Raw genomic sequence first — 21038 nt, forward strand, 5'->3', positions numbered from 1 at the left:
CAGGATATTCGACGTGCCACCCTCCAGGAGCCCGCTCCGCCGGACTGCCCAGAAGGCAAGATCTATGTCCCCGGCTCCCTACGCCAACGCCTTCTGGGCACAGTTCATCAGTCTCCGGGCTCTGGACACCCAGGCAGCAAACGGACCTTCTCGCTCCTACAATCCCGTTACTGGTGGTCCAGTATGCGCCGGGACTCCATCAGGTACGTCCAGAGTTGCTCTGTCTGCGCCAGGTCTAACTCCCTCCGCATGTCCCCCGCAGGTCTCTTGGTCCCACTTCCCATCCCGGAGAGGCCCTGGTCCCACCTGGGGGTGGACTTTATCACTGATCTACCCAGGTCAGATGGACACACCTGCATCTTAGTCGCCGTAGACCGGTTCTCCAAGATGTGCAAACTCATCCCGTTGAGTGGTCTACCCACGGCTATGGAGGCCGCGGAACATCTTTTCAATCAGGTGTTTCGTCAGTTTGGTATACCAGAGGAGATCGTGTCAGACCGGGGTCCTCAATTTATTTCTCATGTGTGGAAGGCGTTTTTCAAATTACTGGGTGTCTCTGTGAATCTCTCCTCAGGATATCATCCGCAGACCAATGGCCAGACAGAGAGGAAGATCCAGGAGCTCGGACGGTACCTCCGGGCATACTGTCAAGAGGACCAACACAGCTGGAGCAGGTTCCTCCCGTGGGCCGAGTACGCACAGAACTCCCTACGTCTAGATTCCACCGGATTAACACCATTTCAGTGCGTACTCGGTTACCAGCCGCCGCTGTTCCCCTGGACGGAGGAACCCTCCAATGTTCCAGCTGTTGACTACTGGTTCCGGGAGAGCGAGAGAGTGTGGGACTCAGCTCACCACCACCTTCAGCGGGCCATTTGCAGGAACAAACGTTTTGCTGATGCCAGACGCAGGACTGCACCACGATATCAACCTGGTGACTCAGTCTGGCTCTCTACCCGCGACCTCCGTCTCCGGCTTCCGTGCCGCAAGCTGAGTCCCCGCTACATAGGTCCATTCAAGATCCTGAGGCAGCTTAATGATGTCACATTCCAGCTTCAGCTCCCTCCCAGGTACCGCATACACCCCACTTTTCACGTTTCACTCCTTAAACCCCACTTTCCGTCTGCCACAGAAACCCCGGGAGCTGAGGCTGGAGCCCCTCCTCCAGAGATCCTGGACCAACCATCTGTCTACACGGTCAACCAGATTCTGGATTCACGACGCCGAGGAGGCCGTTTGGAATACCTTATTGACTGGGAGGGGTATGGTCCCGAAGAACGCTCTTGGGTGCCTCGGGACGACGTATTGGATCCCAGTCTACTCACAGACTTCCATCGCAACCACCCAGAGCGTCCTGCCCCTCGTGGTCGCGGTCATCCTCGGCGTCGTGTTAGGGCGTCGGGAGCCGCCCCTGGAGGAGGGGGTAGTGTCAGGCGTTCACCTCATCCACCAGCACAAGCCACATCACAGGAGGCTCCGCCCAACCGGTCCACGTCACCTGAATTCTAATTACACACACCTGATCTCGTTTGCCACTCCCTATAAAATGGACACGCTTCCAGTAATTGTTTGTCTGGTCTCAAGTTCACACCAGACCGCTCTGCTCCCTGTTTGGATTTTCCCTTCCTGTTGGACCGTGTTTTATGTCTCCTGTAATGTCATTGTTGGTACAAGTGATCATTTTCAGCAACATTTGATAATAAAATAAACTAAAATAAAAATTGTGAGTAAATCATTTTATAAATAATAAAAAATATTATCTTAAATTTTAATCCAGTAAATCGTGAACAACTGGAAAAGTCCTGTAAACCTAATTTGTTAAAAATATTCATAATTGTAAACTTATTAGAATCCTGCATTTAATAAACCAAAACTTTTGCATTGCATTAAAACAAAGAAAAATACATAAATATCAGACATGTCAATATAGGTCAGAGGTTAAAATGCCACACTAAGTTTTATACAAAATGTATAAAATGAGTTTTTGGCTCGATAAAAAAAAAAAAAAAAAAAAAAAAAAAAACATGTGCCAGAAACACACTTAAACCAAGGCCTAGTCCACACACACATGGGTATTTTTATAAACTGAGTTTTTCCTCCATTTAAACAAATAAATAAAAATCTCGTCCACATGAAAAAAAAAAAAAAAAAAAAAAAAAAAAGCTAAGAAGCATTGTGAAGAGCATGCCAAACCAACAGTTGGTGATATCACCCTAACCGTAAAGCCATGTTGGCCGATCAAAAGTCTGAAAAAAACACACACGACAACACTGCAACCAGTGTTTCTGAAAATCTTCACCCTTGCAGGAGTTTTCAAAAAGGCTTGGTTTCAGTGACCTGATCCAACCGCATACAACGTCCAAACCGCTGCGGTTTGGAAAATACCCGTGTTCGTGTGGACAGGGCCTAAAAGAAAAGTAGAGGAACTTTCATTCTCGCTACCTGACCTCACTTTCTTCTTGGAGAAATTAAAGGCAGTAATTGCCCAGCGCCTGCACCTGATCATCACTAATATGGTGTGGAGAGAAATAGCCAGGGAGCATGGAGGATTTAACTCATCAAAACTAATTACCCTCGGGAGCCCCCTCAAACTTATTACTGACCAGAGGTAAAGCCTCCACTCAAATTACCACAGGCTATCAAATTACCTGCAGGTTTCTGTGTTTGTTTCTTGTTTAGACTTCAAATGATTTGGCTGCTTGAATTGAGCAAAATGTTGGGGATAAAGTGACATTTATAGATTCCTTGAAGAAATGAGAACGGCACAATGGGATTTCTTTGCTGATTGAGATTTTGTATACAAAAGGGCATTCTTTGTTGGTACAAGCAATCATTTTCAGCATCATTTGATTGAAAATTATCTGTTTCCACATGGTTAACTCAATGATGATGTCAATATCAGTGCTAATGCACAAATAAGTTGTTTTGGAAAAATAGAAAGACACACATTCCTAGTATTACTGTGCGTGATTCATCAGTGCATGTCATTCCAAGTAAATAAAAATAAACAAATAAAAAAAAAAATAAATACACAAGATGAATGAATAAATTAAATGACTCTTTAATGTCAGCTGAACTAAAGTAACAAGTTTTATTCACAACTCAAACCTTTAATTTGTTGCTTTTTTGATTATACTCAATTTACTGGCTCATTGGGGGAAAAGACAATTAAATGAAATCAATCCAGACAAATTCCTAAAATATGGTTTTGACTATATATATTTTTCAGTACTTCATTATTATTACTTTACAACTGGCAGAATTACAGGCAAACGTCCTTGGATATGTGACTGTGACAATGCTGTGCATCTATATGTACATTTAAGTGGAAAAGATGGTGAATTTTTTAACTCAGCTGTGGAGCTGGGAGTTGGTAAAAGTATATAATGTGAAATTCCCAGTGACCCATGAGAGGCTCAGTATAGCTGGATGAATCTCTAACGCCTCAGCACGAGATCCCTGAGCATTTCATCCATCAAGCCGGTCATATTTGTTTTTCCCTGCTGATTTTTAGACATTGCAAATGCAGTTTAATTTACATCAGAGCTTTGAGTATGTGCAATGTTATGATGGATGACTTTGACCCCCCTTGTAGAGGATGACATGAAAGAGCGACTATGGCTGACTCCAAGAACTTTTTACTGAAGCTTATTCCTGTTAGATACAGTGTGTCTGTCTTGAAACGGATAATGGCAATGCATCTTCCTTCGACATTTCCTGTTCCCTTTGGAGACAGAAAGCATAACCTCTAAAAATAGCTGGAGAATATATCACACACTGTCACGTATCCTTTTTGTCATCGTGTGTTTTTGTTGTGATTTCACCATGTGCTCCCTGGACTCAGCCCTCTCGTCACCCTAGTCACGCCCTCCTTGTTTCTTCCTGAGTGTTTCATTGTCCTCACCTGTGTATGTTCTGATTAGTTTGTGTATTTAAGTTCCTCCTTGTGTTTAGTTCCCTGTCGGTCTTTATTGTTGCATATTGTTGATTAGTGTGTTTCTACGTGTGTGGATATCGCTCTGTGTTCCTGTCTGTTCCTCGTGAAAGTAATTAAAATTAGATTTGTTCCGTACGTTGTATCCTGTCTTCCATCCTGCAGCAACAACGTGACAGAAAGACCGACCCTATAAAGAGAAGATGAGCCAGCACCTCATCCAGTGCTCCCTAGGGCTGGCAGTATTGTAAATTCCCCCAAGAAAATTTTGGGGGGGGGCTACCCGCGATGGCCTCCTGAACTGTCTGTCCGGCCATGGCCTCCTGAGCCCCCAGACCCACCATGGCCACCTGAACTGTTTACCCGGCCATGGCCTCCTGAACTCCCTGATCCACCATGGCCTCCTGAACTCCCTGATCCGCCCTGGAGGTACGCCCCTAAGTACCCGGTGTCTGTCCAGCACGGACCTCCAGGGCGCCCACCCCCCCACCCCAGTGTATGTGTTACGGCGCGAGTCGCGCCTTGTGAGAGGGGGGGGTAATGTCACGTATCCTTTTTGTCATCGTGTGTTTTTGTTGTGATTTCACCATGTGCTCCCTGGACTCAGCCCTCTCGTCACCCTAGTCACGCCCTCCTTGTTTCTTCCTGAGTGTTTCATTGTCCTCACCTGTGTATGTTCTGATTAGTTTGTGTATTTAAGTTCCTCCTTGTGTTTAGTTCCCTGTCGGTCTTTATTGTTGCATATTGTTGATTAGTGTGTTTCTACGTGTGTGGATATCGCTCTGTGTTCCTGTCTGTTCCTCGTGAAAGTAATTAAAATTAGATTTGTTCCGTACGTTGTATCCTGTCTTCCATCCTGCAGCAACAACGTGACACACACGTGTGTGAAATGGGTTCAGTCTTGCATAATGGATTTGTTTTAACCTTCCGACGGGATGAAGCATTCAAGGCTGTGAGAGTGTGTTTGCTTGAAATTTTGAACACTAATTCAGCTACAGCCGTGTGCAGTACAGTCAATAATACAAAAGGTCACTAAGTAACTTTGTGTTCCAATGATTGTTGTTACTTTGTTATAAATGATAAAACAGTTCAAGTCCTCCAATTTGACTGGCTGAGTGGCATTCCAGTGCAGATATTTGTTATGACTGGTATTTATTTCCATGATGTTTTAGACCGGAGTTTCACTTGTAGCGTAGGGTGGTTGGGTGATTGCTTGGATCAGCATTTCACTCACCAGTTTTTTGAGCATTAAAATGGCTCTTGTTCCACAAGTATACTGTTCCAGTCCATGTGCTGCCTGCAAATCTTTGACTTTTTAAGAAATAAATTTCACATTTCCATTTGAACTCTTTCCCCTCCACTGATGGAATTTTCCAGCTTTCTTTCTTTTCACTGGTGTATGGTAGCAGGCGCTATTATGCATCTTCTGAGGGATTAGTTCACTTCCAAAATAAAAAAATCCTTATAATTTAGTCACCCCAACTTCCAAGATGTTCATGTGTCATTCGTTCTTCAGTCAAAAAGAAATGAAGGTTTTTGAGGAAAATTCCAGTATTTTTCTCCATATAGTGGACTTCAATGGGGATCAACGAGCTGAAGGTCCAAACTGCAGTTTTAATGCAGCTTCAAACCCCAGCTTATCTAGTGAAACGGTCTGTCATTTTAATAAATAAATAAAATAAAAATTATTTAGATCACACGCAGGTAGTTCTTCGTCTGTGTACTCTGGTTCAAATTATTTTCTCCTCCAACTTCAAAATAATTTTTTTTAGCAAAAGACGTTTGACTTTCTTTGCACTTTCGTTTTGTAAAGACTGGGTCGGTACACATGTATGATTACGTAATTTGTGAGGTCGAGCATTTGTGGTTAGAAAGTATAGTGTCACACCCCTGTGGACTGTTTAGTTTGGTTTCTCCCTCTTGTGCCCATATTTGGTCGTTCCTCGTGTTTTTACCCTCCTCGTGGATTTACCTGTTGTGGAATTACCTGTGGAATATAATAAAGACTTTATCTTTGACCTTCGTCTTCATTCGCCCCTTCCTCTCACAATACATGACATATAGATTTTTTTTTTTTTTTTTTTTTTTTTTTTGGAAAATGACAGATTGTTTCGAAGATAAGATTCTTATTCCTCACCTGGGATCATGTAGAGCCCTTTGAAGCTGCACTGAAACTGCAATTTGGACCTTCAACCCTTCTCCAAATATATGGAGAAAATTCCTGGAATGTTTTCCTCAAAAACGTTCATTTCTTTCTGATTGAAGTAAAAAAGACATGAACATCTTGGATGACATGGGGCTAAGTACATTATCAGGAAATTTTTATCCTTTTAAGTCTCTAGATCAAAACGACAAAGCTATTGTGTATGTAAGGAGATGCATACGTAAAATAATGCAATCATCAAAAATTAACAATTATACTGCCTAACGTTACCGAATAAAATGATGCTCCAGGAAGTGGTTTAGGACTGTGCAAGCTTTGGGAGTGTTGATGGAATTTTTTTTGTTCAAAATGTTGCTTTTTTAATTAAACTTACCCACAGTCAGGTGCTGATAAAAAATAATACATGAATCAAGAATAAAATGGTTATTTTTTTGTTTGTTTAACAACAAAGGTTCTGTTCTTTCTTTTGACATATTGAATGTGCATATATTAATGCAACTAAATATTCTGGGGGCCATGAAAATGTTGAGAAATATTCAAAAAGGCAGGCGGTGACCAAAGGACCAAAGATATCTAAATGAACCAAAAACAATGGTCACAGGATGTGACCCTAAAAAGAACAAAATGTTCTTCTTGTCATAAGAGCAATGTACAGTTTGCTTCAAGCATTGAACACGCCAGCTCCTTGCAGCAGATCTTTGTGTGTACAACTGAGGTATTCCTGTTGCTGTTTTGACTCCTTTACATATTTTATAAGCTCTTCATGAGTTAGAAGCTGGTAAAAATACCATATATATATATATATATATATACACTATAGATATACAGAAATAACAAGCGCATTTAACCCAGCATACAGCATTATTTTGGATAGTGGTAACTTTGCAAAACATATGACATAAAAGCTATCCAGTCAGGTTGAGATCATACCCATATGCCTTTTGATTTATATCTTAGGTTCGGTGTTAAAAATGACAGTGTGAATGCTAAGCAAATCAGGACTAAATGTACAATTTCCCTTTTTGGTCCAGAGTTTTTTCATTGTTCTGGACCTATGCCTGATATTTTTAGTACAATCGTGAGTGCGGTATTGATCACTTAAGTATATACTTAAGTGCTTAAGTATAACAATATTATGTAACTTACCACTAGATTTCCCACAGCCGAATAGGCTGCAAAGGCAAAGGGTTCAGTCGAGGATGCGAATGGCTGGTCACACCTCGCTCCGCTGGGCAGGTAACACTGGTTTCCACTCTTATCGACAATCGTGCTGAGGGCGGGTCCAGGATAGCTCAGCAGAGCCGTGTGATTGGTCACCTGGACGTCTTTTAAGCCGAGCTCCTCCCAGCGTTGAGCAATGTATCTGACTTTGGCCTCTTCTGTGAGATCAGACAAGCTGTCAAAGTCCCTGTGTCGAAACAGAAAGGAAACATCAATAAATGCGTCGAGGATTTTGCGAAGGCTGCCTTCACAACCCAACGACAAGACGACACTTAACAAAGCATTGATGAATATGCGCAAGGCTCATTATCATTAGCGTAATTAGCACATTGTTGACTTTAGGTTAACATTTGTTTTCCTCAAAGGTATTTACATGGTCTACTGACATGAAGCTGCAGCTAGGAACGAGGGACAGAAATGGAGAGCCGGCCTCCATAATTCATATTCCGGACAAGCTTCAGTTAATGTAACTGATGAATATGGCAGTGCAGGGAATCAATTGTCTCCTGAACAAACGGATGCACTATTAAAAAAGGATTGCCGGGAGAGAAAGTAAATTAGCAACAGACGGTTAAACATGAGAGAGAGAAATGAAGCGCTGCTAAGGTGCTCTGGCAGCTCGGCTTCGCTTATTTCTTACCCGTCACGGCACGTGGAAGGCACAAAGAGAAACACATTGTTATCTTGTAACTTGGAAACTTTAAGAGCTCTCAGGCCCATCAGCATGCCAAAGCTCACTCTGTGATTTTATAGGAGAAACACAGCAGGCCTGCCCATTCTTTCAATCTTCAAAACAAAATTAATTGAAGTGTAAAAGCAAGCCAAGAGCCTCCAGAGACTATAAATCATTTAACTGCACTTTTTTTCTCTCTTTATCCACTATGATAAATTTGCACAAGTTGATCATTGCCACATGACACCTTCAGTATCCTTCACCCAAACTGGGACAGACTGTTCCTCTTCTCTGCTAACATACAGTTATCTCATTATAGTACTTTTTAGGTGAAAAAAACAACAAAAATTCAGTTTTTACAGCACAACAAAAACATCCTGCCGTGAATGTACCGCCTCATATGAAAAGTAAAAACTAAATCAACAATGTCTGGCCTGCTTTCTGCTGCGAGATGTTTTATACACACAACACATATTCTTTATTAGATTCTAATCTGTTTTGTATTTGTGCTGCTTTCTTGTAAAGTGCTCTGCATAAAAAGGAGGTTTTACAGGATTCATACCAACAGTTTGCATGTTTTCTTAGCTGAAATTATTTACTTAAATTTCTTGACAGAACTTTGATCAGTTGACTAGGATTAAATAACTATACAATGATGTCAGTTTTTATTAATAAGAACAATGCAATTGGGTAAATATTGTGCAATTTAGCCAATGCTTCCTGTCAGAAATATTGTAGGGTCAAACAGACTTTAATAAAACACAATTAATCAACAGATTAGAATACAAGAAGCTAGTGGTGTGCGACATAACTATGGGATTATTTTTGTACCAATAAGAATGAACGTAACTTTATAAAACTGAACGTAACTTTCCAAGAAACGATCAAAAATATGCCACTGCAAAAGAAGAAAAACACAATGAAAATGAAAAAATGAACTCAGTTGCACGAATTTAACATGCTCTTCAAATATGCTTCATTCTTTGTTAATGATTTTCAAATAATCGTTTTCGCGAATCATGGATTCTGAATGCGTTGCCACTGCTTTCGCTTACACTTCGCAAATTTTCGTTTGCTGTTTTGGCACAAACCTCTCGTGGGGGCGGGCTTAACAGCGATCTACTCTGATTGGCTAATGAGCTTTTGATGGACAGTTGCTCTCTGACCTGGAAGCACAGACAGTGACGTCAGTGGCGCGCATATTGGAAAGTTGTTGCGGTGTGCAATACGTCGTGCTTTGTTTATAGAAACTATCAGAACTGTTGCACACTGTACATGAATAAAACTTTTATTGATGTTATTGATTAACGTTACTTTAGCAACACGAACTTACTTCAAGCTGCCCTGAGGGACAAGCTGAGGTGGAAGATGATGCTGCTCCGTGTCTCTTCTGGGAGCTCATCTTTAGAAACTAAGAGACGACCGTAGGTGAAATACTAATAACATTAATACTTAATATAAACAAAGCACGACGTATTGCACACCGCAACAACTTTCCAATATGCACGCCACTGATGTCACCGTCTGTGCTTCCAGGTCAGAGAGCAACTGTCCATCAAAAGCTCATTAGCCAATCAGAGTAGATCGCTGTTAAGCCCGCCCCCACGAGAGGTTTGTGCCAAAACAGCAAACGAAAATTTGCGATGCGTAAGCGAAAGCTGTGTCAACGCATTCAGAATCCATGATTCGCAAAAACGATTATTTGAAAATCTTTAACAAAGAATGAAGCATATTTGAAGAGCATGTTAAATTCGTGCGACTGAGTTCATTTTTTCATTTTCATTGTGTTTTTCTTCTTTTGCAGTGGCATATTTTTGATTGTTTCTTGGAAAGTTACGTTCAGTTTTATAAAGTTACATTCATTCTTATTGGCACAAAAATAATCCCATACATAACTTACACATTGTACGATAATATCATAATTGCTGTTTAAACGATATGCACTTTGACATTATCAAGTATATATATCTAAACGATCCCAGCCGAGGAAGAAGGGTCTTATCTAGCGAAACGATCGGTCATCTGTCTTTTTTTTTTTTTTTTTTTTTCGAAAAATAAAAATTTGTATACTTTTTAAGCACAAAAGGTCGTGTAGCACAGACACTGGGATGCGTGATCACAACACTAAGTACTATTGAATCACGTAGAAAGGTCAAGCGGAACTACAGACCCAGTGTTTACAAAGCGAACGCGCAAAGACTAAGAAAGTGCAAGTAAGTCAAACGCTGTTTACAAACAAAAAGCTACAACGATGTCGGATGATTCTGAAGTTGTAGGAGAAAATAAGATGGAGTTTTTCGCCATACTCTACCTTTTTTAGTCGGAGAACACAGACGATGAACTTAGACGTGATTCGTAGTAGTGATGGGAAGTTCGGATCATTTTACCGACTCTCGACTCTACTGACCGAGTCTCGTTCAGCAAAATGAACAAATCTTTTTTCGAGTCATTTCGTTAATTTTAGCAAAATATAATTAAAATGTTACGTGTTACTTCCCTAACACATCTACTGCTTACACAAACGTTGATCACACTACAAACAAGACAAAACTGTAATGCTATAAGAAACAGAAAAGATGAATTCATTGTTTACCTGGGTCTTTAGTCTATGATTAGCTCAACTCACCTCTTATCTGACAGGTTTTCGGGTTTGAGTCGTTCGTTCATCAAGTGACAGCCCCATAAGATGAACGAATGACAGGTGAACAGGTGAACTAATTCCAGTACAGAACCTAATAGTATGTTGCGCATGCGCGACTGAATGAATCACTCCCAGAGACAACTCTTCCTTCCCGAGTCACATTAAAGATCCGTTCAAAATGAACGAATCATTCAAGAATGCACATCCCAGAGCCTGTGCTACACAAGCTTTTGTGCTTAAAAAGTACATTTTGGAAGACAAGGGGGTGAGTAAATTATTTGTAAATTGTTGTTCTGGAAGTGGACTTCTCCTTTAATATCACATGAAGAGTGACGTCATTCTCCAAATATTAGCATGATTGCTAATGTGATATTGAAAGATGAACAGCTCAAAAACAAGAAGCTAATATTAAGTGACTTACATTTTAGACTCAGCAGTTCTTTTTGCTGTATTTCGTCAACGAAAATAGTTTCAAACAAAGCCACAGTAACACTGTTTTGCATCTCTGAGAAACACACGACGGGTTGATTCAGTCAGCCGTATGAACGGATTGAATGAATGAATGACTCACTCATGCAGTGATTTGCGTCACCTACTGGTGATTTTAAGGTTGTATTTAAAGTATATTTTCCCTTTCTCCCCAATAATTACAAATATCAGTATTTAACTTTTTTTTTATACATCAAAACATTATTTATGCATTACCCTGCTGAAAGCAAACAAACAAACAAAAAAAAACAGCTAAAACCAGCCTAAACTGGTTGGCTAGTCTTAGCTGTTTTAAGCTGGAAGTGGCTGGTTTTAGCTGGTCTTCCAGCCTGACAAGCTAAGACCAACCTGACCAGCTAAGGAAGCATCAAAACCCCTCTAAAACCAGCCTGCTGACCAGCTAAGACCAGGCTGGATGACCAGCTAAAACCAGCCAACCAGCTTTTTTTTTTATCAGCAGGGCTGTAACATCTGGTTAACTGCGTTACTATGTCCTGCATTAATCAGTCTGTATAAATGCATCTTAAATGACACTTCAGATGCAGTTTCTGTGCCACCACTGCATTGCAAACACATATTTTGTTAAAATTGGTAACAGCTCTATAGTGTCCTACTATTCAAATGTATTACTTAAAAAGTTGACACAAAAGATGATGCAGGCATTTCATTTGCTTAGAAAAACTGGCCTTATAAAGGTAAAATGCCCATAAAAGGTAAAAATGAATGTAAGCTTATTGGAAAAGCTCATTTCTGTTACTCCTGCAAACTAACCGCCACACAGAACATGAAGAATATCAAAAGCTTTGGGAGTCAGCTGCACATGGCAGTCCTAAACCTGTCAAAGTACCAGCACAATAACATGCTCAGAAAAATATTATCTAATTATAGTTATCAACAAAATTCCAGAAAATATCGAGATATTGTATCTTGTCATTATCGCAGACCCCTAATGGCCACAAAATCAACAAGCATTCATGTAAATACGTTGCACTACATTATTCATGCCCTAGTGGAAAACAAAACAGACAGTTAACCATAATCATTTAGAATAACTGATTAGTAAAGACAGTTATTTGGGAATCAACAATATTAACTAGATAAACACTGGACAACTGTGGAAAGTTTTAAAATCCCTCATGTTGCTATCCCTTCTCAAAAATGTGCCACCATTATAGAACCAAGTAGTTTTTCGAGTTTCCTTCTAGCTTCTCAAGCACAAGACTTATCCAGCGATTCAAGAGAGCGGACAAGCAGTCCAGCCCCACACTGAGCCACTGTGACCTGACAGAGTGTGTCCAATCCCTCACGGCTGTGCATGGGTGCCTGGGTAATCTAATTAAAAGCGTGCTCTGCATGAGTGGAGAGGATGATTCCTAACCTCTCTCAGGTAATGCTTCTCCAACCTCCACCCCCACTGCAGCTGGCACAAGACTTAAATAGTAACCCAGGACATTATTTATGGAGGAACCGTTCCTCTAAATGATTGTGTGACCAATTTTAGATCGACCAGTTTGAAACAAATTACAAAGAAATGTCACTTCTTGGTGAATTAGAATGAGTCTGTACTTAAAAGTCTGGGACAAGGAAAAAAGTGTTTTTTTTTTTTAATAAAATGGGATCAGTTTGGAATAAGATTTTTGGAAATACCTTTAATTAATTTAAACACTGAGTTTAGGGCAGTCAGTTCGTAGCTCTGCTTTAACTGTTGGATACATTAACAAGGGGGGCGACCAAAATTTCGGACATGTCAAAAACTCACCCGACCATTAGATGGCTGGTCGGGAGAAGCTAATTGCCTCTCGTTACCCCTGTACGCTGCATGTCAAAAAACGTACGATAAAGCTGAAATTCAGCCTGACTCCAAAAAAAAAAAAAGAAAAAAGAATCAGCTCAAAATCAGACGAAAATCGCACAGTGTATGCCCGGCTTGAAGGTGAATGCCTAGAACAGATATCTGATACGGAGAAGAAAAGTTTGAATGGAGTCTCTGTGTTAAATGATTCAGGCTGAATTAATTGGAGAAGTTAAATGCTTAGAATTAAAGCTTTAGTACAAACCAGACCAGAACGATTGAGGAATATCAATACTATGCTGCCTTGCAGCCACTATAATTAATGTAGAAAATGAACTGCCACACTTTAATTAGTGTTAACATGAAACTAACCAAGTTCACCATAAATCTATATTGCCATTGTTACATAGCTCACACTTATTCCATCAAACCAAATCTACTTATTACAATAATTATATATAAAGGGTAAAATAGTAGGATGGCTTTGTGTGTTAATTAAATGCTCAGAAAGAAATATGAATTTACTTCTTTATTAAACTCTTCAGAGTGAACCTGTTGTGCTATAGGTATTGAAGCTTTTATGGATTCATTATGAGTTTCCTCACATTCATTTGTGCATCAAAACACTTGACTTAAAGGGATAGCGCAACCAAAAATGACAATTCTGTCATTAATTACTCACCCTCATGTTGTTCCAAACCTGTAAGACCTTTGTTCATCTTCAGAACACAAATTAAGATATGTTTGATGAAATCCGAGAGCTTTCTGACCCTGCATAGACAGTAATGTGACTGAAGCATTCAAGGCAAGGTAGTAAGGACATTGTTAAAATAGTCCATGTGACACCTTTGGTTCAACCGTAATGTTATGAAGCTACAAGAATACTTTTGACTTTATTCAACAATTTTATCTCTTCCGTATTAGAACAATGTACTACCTTTCTGTGCCTTGAACATGTCAGTTATGTTGCTGCTCATCCAAAATATTTTAATTTGTAATTTGTAATGAGACATGAGAATAATTAATGACAGAATTTTCATTTTTGGGTGAACTACCCCTTTAAGCAGCACAAATCAGGTAAAATGAATCTGTAACATGTGGTGACATTACTCAGCTACTCAATACTTCCAAAAAAGTTTAAATCAGTTAACTCTCAGTCTATTAATAACAAAGATGTATCCTCGACCTCTATGGTCTCTGTGCTGACCAATCCCTAAAGAGATCAGAGCAGAAGATGGCAAAACTAATCATCGATCCAACTGGTCACAGCTTGACCAAATCCAGCCCCTTGTCGAGTAGCGTTTGTGGAGGTGCTCTCCACAGCATGATTGATGCTTCCGCCTCCGCCTGGAGAAAAGATCAGTCACTACCTCTCTCAAGCCCGGCTCACGGCTGACGCCGCTGGCTAGAAACAAGAGGAGTCTGCAAACCCTTGCGACGGCAGATCCTTAGCTCAGCACCATCTGTTACTGAGACTAATATAGACATCAGGAGAGGAGCCCTGCTCTCCTGTCAAGCAACAAAAATCAGCTATTTTCACACAGGAAGCCTGTCAACAAAGCAGCCAGATGAGGCCTTATTTCTCCAAGTTTCAAAGCAATTATCCTATCAGAATGAATATACTGTTGTCAAACTACTATAATTCCCTTTGTAAGAAATATACCTCTAAATTGTGCTTTTGTGCCAGTGATTCCCCATCTTTATGTTCCGCAAACACAAGCAGAGGATTGAATCCCTAGTCTCTTTAATTAAATACGGTTGAGCGGAGATGATTGACAGCTGATGTATCTTGCAGGTGGTCGCCTGGGTGAGGCTAGCATGTCATCCGGGTGGCTATTGAACTGTGGCGGTGCTATTATGGATGATAACACTGGCGGTACTGAGTCCCACACCATATAAAAGCGCTTGCCATTTTTTCTGTTCCCCAGGGTCCTTGAAGGGGCCATTGTGTGTTAGAGGGGCGAACAAAGAGAAAGATAGGAGATATCTGTGGAAGCTTTCATTGCGGTAAAAATGTGTGACCCTCATGTCCTTCAAAGGAACATTTCAAAGTTGGTGATTCAGAGGGAAAAAATTTTAAAATGCTTTTTTGGTCCCTGAGAAACAAAATTAAACAGGAAATTTGCATTTGGCAATAACAAAGACATCAGAAAAGCTTGAAATGAATAAAGGCTATGATAATTGATTATCATCTGACTATCAATATTCAGTATATACCAGCGTTCAAAAATTTGGAATGAGTTTATTTAAAGAAATCATTTTATTTAGCAATTAAATTGATCAAAAATAACAGTAAAGTTCCTTTCCTTTCATCCAAAAAATCCTGATATATATATATATATTTTTTTTTTTTTTTTTGATGATGATGAACGAAAAAGTACATATAAACTAATAAAAATAAGAAATGTTTCTTTCTGAAAATCAGCACATTAGAATGATTTATGAAGGATCATGTGACACTGAAGACTGCAGTATTGATGCTGAAATGTCAGCTTGCCATCACATGAATAAATTACATTTTCTTTTAAATTTAGAGTTTTTTAAGAGTTATTTTAGATTTCTGAATAAATAAATGCAGCCTTGGTAAGCATAAGAAACTTCTTTCAAAAGCATAAAAAATGTCTCATCAACCAAAAAGCATTTAAATGGTAGTATAGAGGAAAACTGTGTTATGTTTGATGTTGTGTGAAACAAATTAGCTTTGCATGACCGAGAAAATGCAACGCCTGTAGCATTACAGCAGAAAGAAAAAAACATACAATTTAAATGTTTCATAAAGTAAAATGGAAACATGAAATTACAATACTATGAATATGCACAAACAACATTCACAAATGCATTTAGGTCAACGACTTTTAAGAATCCATTTAACACAAGCACTCATCTAAAACACCAAAAAATGAAGCATGACATCTAAACAACTCCCGAAATACCCCGTTGCTGACTTTCCCGCAGTCTGGAAGAAAACAAAAAGATGCTGAACTTTCCTTGAACTTAGAAAGGAGATAAAAAGAGACGTTTGTCTGGCAAGCTGGAGGCCCTGCACGGATTTCTGATACAGAGAAGACATCTGCATCAGTAATGCAAAGCGATTCTCAAGTACATCCGTGCTCCTGTCTCCGAGTGGATTCATCCTAAAGAAAGCAGCCATATATAACTGGGTTTACGACGATAAAGCAGCAGCCTCGGGAGGAGGAAGCATGGTAGACGTGTTTAACAAATTACAACCAAGGTCTTCATAGCACTGTTGCACAAAGGGAGAGTAAAATAAATAAACTTTTTACATTAGTGAGTTTATTTTAGTTAGGAGTGTGCAGTATACAACAATTTTAAATTGTCATTGTTGTTAAACCACCTATTTCTCCCTCGACTGCCTCGACTGCCCCTTACTACCTCTACAGCCAAAAAAAAATGCATGAAGGAAGGAACTTATGGTCTGTGTTTACTACAAATAGTAAACATAGCTAATGTGCAAATTACACGAAATGGCTTGTTGGATGTTGCTCGTTCCTTATTCAGTTCAATTACACTGAGTACTTTGGATATCTGTGGATGTTTTTATCAAGCAGCGTTTCCCAAACTGAAGTTTGCAAACTTTTTGCAAATTATTTTTATTTGTACATCATGTGGCTGATAACCATGAACGTGTAACTGTTTTCTTAACTTTCTTGAGGTACTTCATGTATATATTTTACATCACCAGGGTTTGGCTGACGAAAAAACTTTTGGTAATCCCAGCTATTTTTTTAAGTGATTTTTTACACAACTCTATTATATGAACGCCATCACCTTGACAATTTAAGAACGTTTTCCAAGAAAGTAGCTAGAAGAAATTTCTACAGAAATAAATCAGAACTAAATTGCAATAGAAATAAACCATAATGATTACAAATCACCAATAATTAACAAGTAAAACAACAAAGAAGTGCTGCATCCTTCACATTCAGAACAGTATGTGTCTTTTGCAGCATTATTTGAATTGTAAAATAATGAATCAGATGTTAAAAACAGAGTGTGCAAATAAACACTACAAGTTGACCTACGATCTTCATTCATCTAGAGTGTCTTGGTAAGCAGAGGGAGATAAACTGATACATAAAACTCATAAAAACAACTTAAACAAGCACAGACGAGCAAAATGGAGTCAGACAATAAAAAAGACAGAGAAAAGGAGATTAGATGTTGTGTAAAGGACAGTGAGAGAGCTGTGAAATAAACAGTCAAAGTCTATATGTGACCAGTATAATGTATGAGACTCTTTTAAAGACTCAGCGCTCTCTTGGCAGTTGACGGTTAATAGTTTTATGTTGACCTCCTTCTATCCAATACCACCATTACACAGCTGCTCAACAGCAAATGTCTTTAAATTACATCTAACGCTCTGAACATGAGAGCGAGGCCATGCTAAAAACACAACAAAGCCACTGTCAGAGTGATCCAGACCGTGGCCTCTTCACCGGGCAGAGTCTCGCACTACCTGGCCTTCTTAACAAACTCCTTCTGGCACAGCTATCGTTTTTCAGTGAGACGACGCTGCCCTTTGACACAGATCTCAGTGCTGCTCAAAGAACAGCCTGTACTGGCATCCAGAAGAGCTGGTGTGTGAAAGGAAGAGGTGTTTCAGACCCTGATCCAGGGATTACTGGAGCTTCTGCCCTTTGGCCAAGCTTTGGCTCACAGCTTTACTCTCTCGTTCTCATTCTCTCGCTTTCTCCCACATTTAATGGGGCCACAAATACTAATTGATGATGAAAATATATTCCACAAATGCTTTTAGTAGTAATAAACTGGTGTGGGAAAAACATTTACTTTTAGATTCAAAAAGGTTTTTTCTAGGTGCCCTACTTTTTTCTTGTTTTCTTATTTGCCATAGCCGACAACAGAAAATCGTGTTTTTGCTTTCAGTTTTTTTTACACAGTGAAACTCCAAGAAGCTTTTGAATCCAGTCAACTGTGTCTCAGTATATTGGCTAGTAAAATTGGGCGTCTGATTCAGTGTCCTTCAGTAGTGGTTTATCCGTCTAACTGTAACTTGTGTTCAGCCGTCCGTAACACCAACAGCAGGAGTGGGTTATAGAAAGGTATAAACCATATCTTGAAACATACAATGTCATATGGTAAATATTTATTATACAGTTTTATGATATTTTCATTAAAAGTAAAAACAAGAAACTATGGTTAGAAATACCAAGCGGTCATATGATTTTAGAGGTCACAGTAGGAAAACAAACTTTATAACGTGAAACTGTGTCTGGAGCCTAAAGTAATGGACATCATGGAATATATTACCTGTTTTTGTCCACAATAATCAATCAGTAATGTAATTTTTATCGAACGAACCATTAAGGTTTGACAGTAGTTGATGTTTAAAGGAGTTTAAAGGATTAGTTCACTTCTAGAATAAAAATTTCCTCATAATTTACTTACTCCCATGACTTTCTTCAGTTGAAAAGAAATTAAGGTTTTTGAGGAAAGCATTCCACGATTTTTCTCCATATAGGGGATCAAGGGGTTGAAGGTCCAAACTGCAGCTTCAGTGCAGCTTCAAAGGGCTCTACATGATCCCAGCCGAGGAATAGGGTCTTATCTTGCAAAACGATTGGTCATTTTCCAAAAAAAAAAAAAAAAAGAATATACTTTTTAAGCAAAAATGCTCTGCGATGCACATCTACAACTTTGCGCATTATGTAATCACATTGGAAAGGTCACACGTGATGTGGGCTGAAGTACCAACCCAGTGTTTACAAGCGAATGTGCAAAGTCAAATGCCTTTTAGAAAACGATGATTTTTAGAACGATTTTCAGAAAATAATGAGAAAGACTAAAACGTTTGTCTTTTAATCTATCCAGGCAAACATTCAAACATTAAGTCTCTTATTTTAGAACAGATATCTGGCACACCTCCAGCCACAGCCACCAGCAACGCATACAAATCAATAAAACAACAGTCAAACCTGCAAAATTTTGAGCCCCTAATTACTATTATAAATCAATAGTTTGTAAGCATAAACTCTCTCCACAGTGGGTCCGCCCGGCCCTTATATCTCTATTCATCTTTATAAGAACGATGTAATTGGCTTAATTTTGGAGCAAACTTTGCAGTAGTTTCAGCTACTAATCACCAAGAACTACAATGCATACGAGGGGTTTGAAGGAGCAAAGAAGGACAAAATCAATGAAAAAATTCCCACAGCAAGCTTAGATCTGCATAGATAACATGCAAGTATTGCATCAGCGTATCTACAATGTTTCAGTGGCTCTATATGTTACTACATGAAATACTTCCTTTAATAACACTCATAAATTATAAAAAGGTTATCAGAAGTGTGCCATCGAGAACTATAACAAACTTCATCATCGTGAAATCCATGAAAGCACCACATGCACAGGACGTGTTACACCATCAAACCCTCCGAGAGCTGAAGCGCTGATGAGAATCCAATGCACAGACTCGCAAACAATGTTATAAATCATTTTGCAAATTCTTAATCACGCCTATTTCCTTGGGAATAAGCAGTGTGATCGATTGTAGAGTTAATGAGAAAAAAAAAGTTTGTATTAATGTTATGATTAGGTCTTAATTGCACCAACAAAATAGAAGGAAACACTGAAAATTGACTGTGGTAAGAGGAGTCACGACTGGTGCATGTTGATGCCTCTATAGGCTCCACGCTGCATGTTAATGTGGTCGAGGAGCGTGTGTGTGTTTAAGTGTGTGTGTGCGTGGGTGATTGATGGTCTCAAAACCATAGCCCTGTGTGCAATGCCCTGGGGACCCAGCCATAAACACACAGCCTCGGCTCAGCAATGTATCTGAGCCTCTGACAACCTTCCTTCCCTCTTTCCCAGAACTCTTTCTAACCCTCCCTTTCTTCGCCACCATCTCCTTTTTCTCTTTTCCAAGCTTAAGTACAGGTCTCCATCACAAACATGCAGTAATTGTCCTTACTTTCCTACAGTCTGCCACATTAGCACCAAGGGCCACATTAAACCCTGGTGAGTGTAACAGAGAATGCATTATGGATCAATAAATGCAAAAGGGGATTTGTGTGGCTATTACCACTTCAAAGGGGCAAACAGAGGAGCCGCGATGCGGTACAGTGTAAACACAAAATGGCGGTGGAGATTACACGGTTAGGTGAGGAACTTCCTGTTTGAGGGGTCGCTGTTATCGCTTCCCTACACACAGCGGCAGTCTTTGTGATCAGCGCAAGACCATTTGCGAAGAACTGACTGAAAGAGGAACTTCTTTTTTTTTTTTGCTGTGACAGACAGAGAGGGAAGAGAATGGAGCGCTTGAGATTCTGGAGGATAAGGAGGTCTTCAGTGTTCTCCCAGAACTCACAGCTGGTCTTCCCAAGGGCCTTAAAGTGTCAAAGTGACACTTAATTTAAAGTCTACAATATGAGTGTGTGAGTCTGTGGTCATTCAGTCTCTGTACATAAGGCTGAAGGTTATGTAATGTGAATACTGTGGTGGTTCAGAGAGCTCAATACTCTGCAAATGAAAAAAAAAACTACCTAATTAAAAAACATCTTCATCAGTTTGACAACACACATGCTGCAAATATATACAACGAGACAAAATACAGAAACAGTGCAAATTTCGCAACACAACCAAATACAGAAAAATGCTGCAAATACTCACAACACAACCGAATACAGAAATGCGTTACAAATACTTACAACCAAAATACAGAAACACATGGCAGATACTCACAACACAACCAAATATAGAAACGCATTGCAAATACTCACAACACAACCAAATACAGAAACACACGGCAAATACTCACAACACAACCAAATACAGAAACGCATTGCAAATACTCACAACACAACCAAATACAGAAATGTGTTGCATATACTCGCAACACTATCAAATACAGAAGCGCGCTCCAAATACTCACAACACAACCAAACAGAAACACAGTGTAAATACTCATAACACAACCAAATACAGAAACATGCTGCAAATACTCACAACACAACCAAACAGAAACACACTGTAAATACTCACAACACAACCAAATACAGAAACACGCTGCAAATACTCACAACACAACAAAACAGAAACACACTGTAAATACTCACAACACAACCAAATACAGAAACACGCTGCAAA

General features: G+C 39.6%; 1 protein-coding gene across 1 annotated transcript in view; it reads right to left on the bottom strand.

The window, feature by feature from the left end:
* The window catches only part of LOC127172910 (inactive N-acetylated-alpha-linked acidic dipeptidase-like protein 2), a 302371-nt gene that overhangs the window by 154262 nt on the left and 127071 nt on the right, over nt 1–21038 (bottom strand). Inside the window, 1 exon segment of the mRNA XM_051122434.1 lies at nt 7245–7506. Within this exon segment, the coding sequence (XP_050978391.1) occupies nt 7245–7506 (262 nt within the window).

This window comes from Labeo rohita, chromosome 11 (genome assembly GCF_022985175.1).
Source record: "Labeo rohita strain BAU-BD-2019 chromosome 11, IGBB_LRoh.1.0, whole genome shotgun sequence".
In the NCBI taxonomy this organism is placed as follows: Eukaryota; Metazoa; Chordata; class Actinopteri; order Cypriniformes; family Cyprinidae; genus Labeo; species Labeo rohita.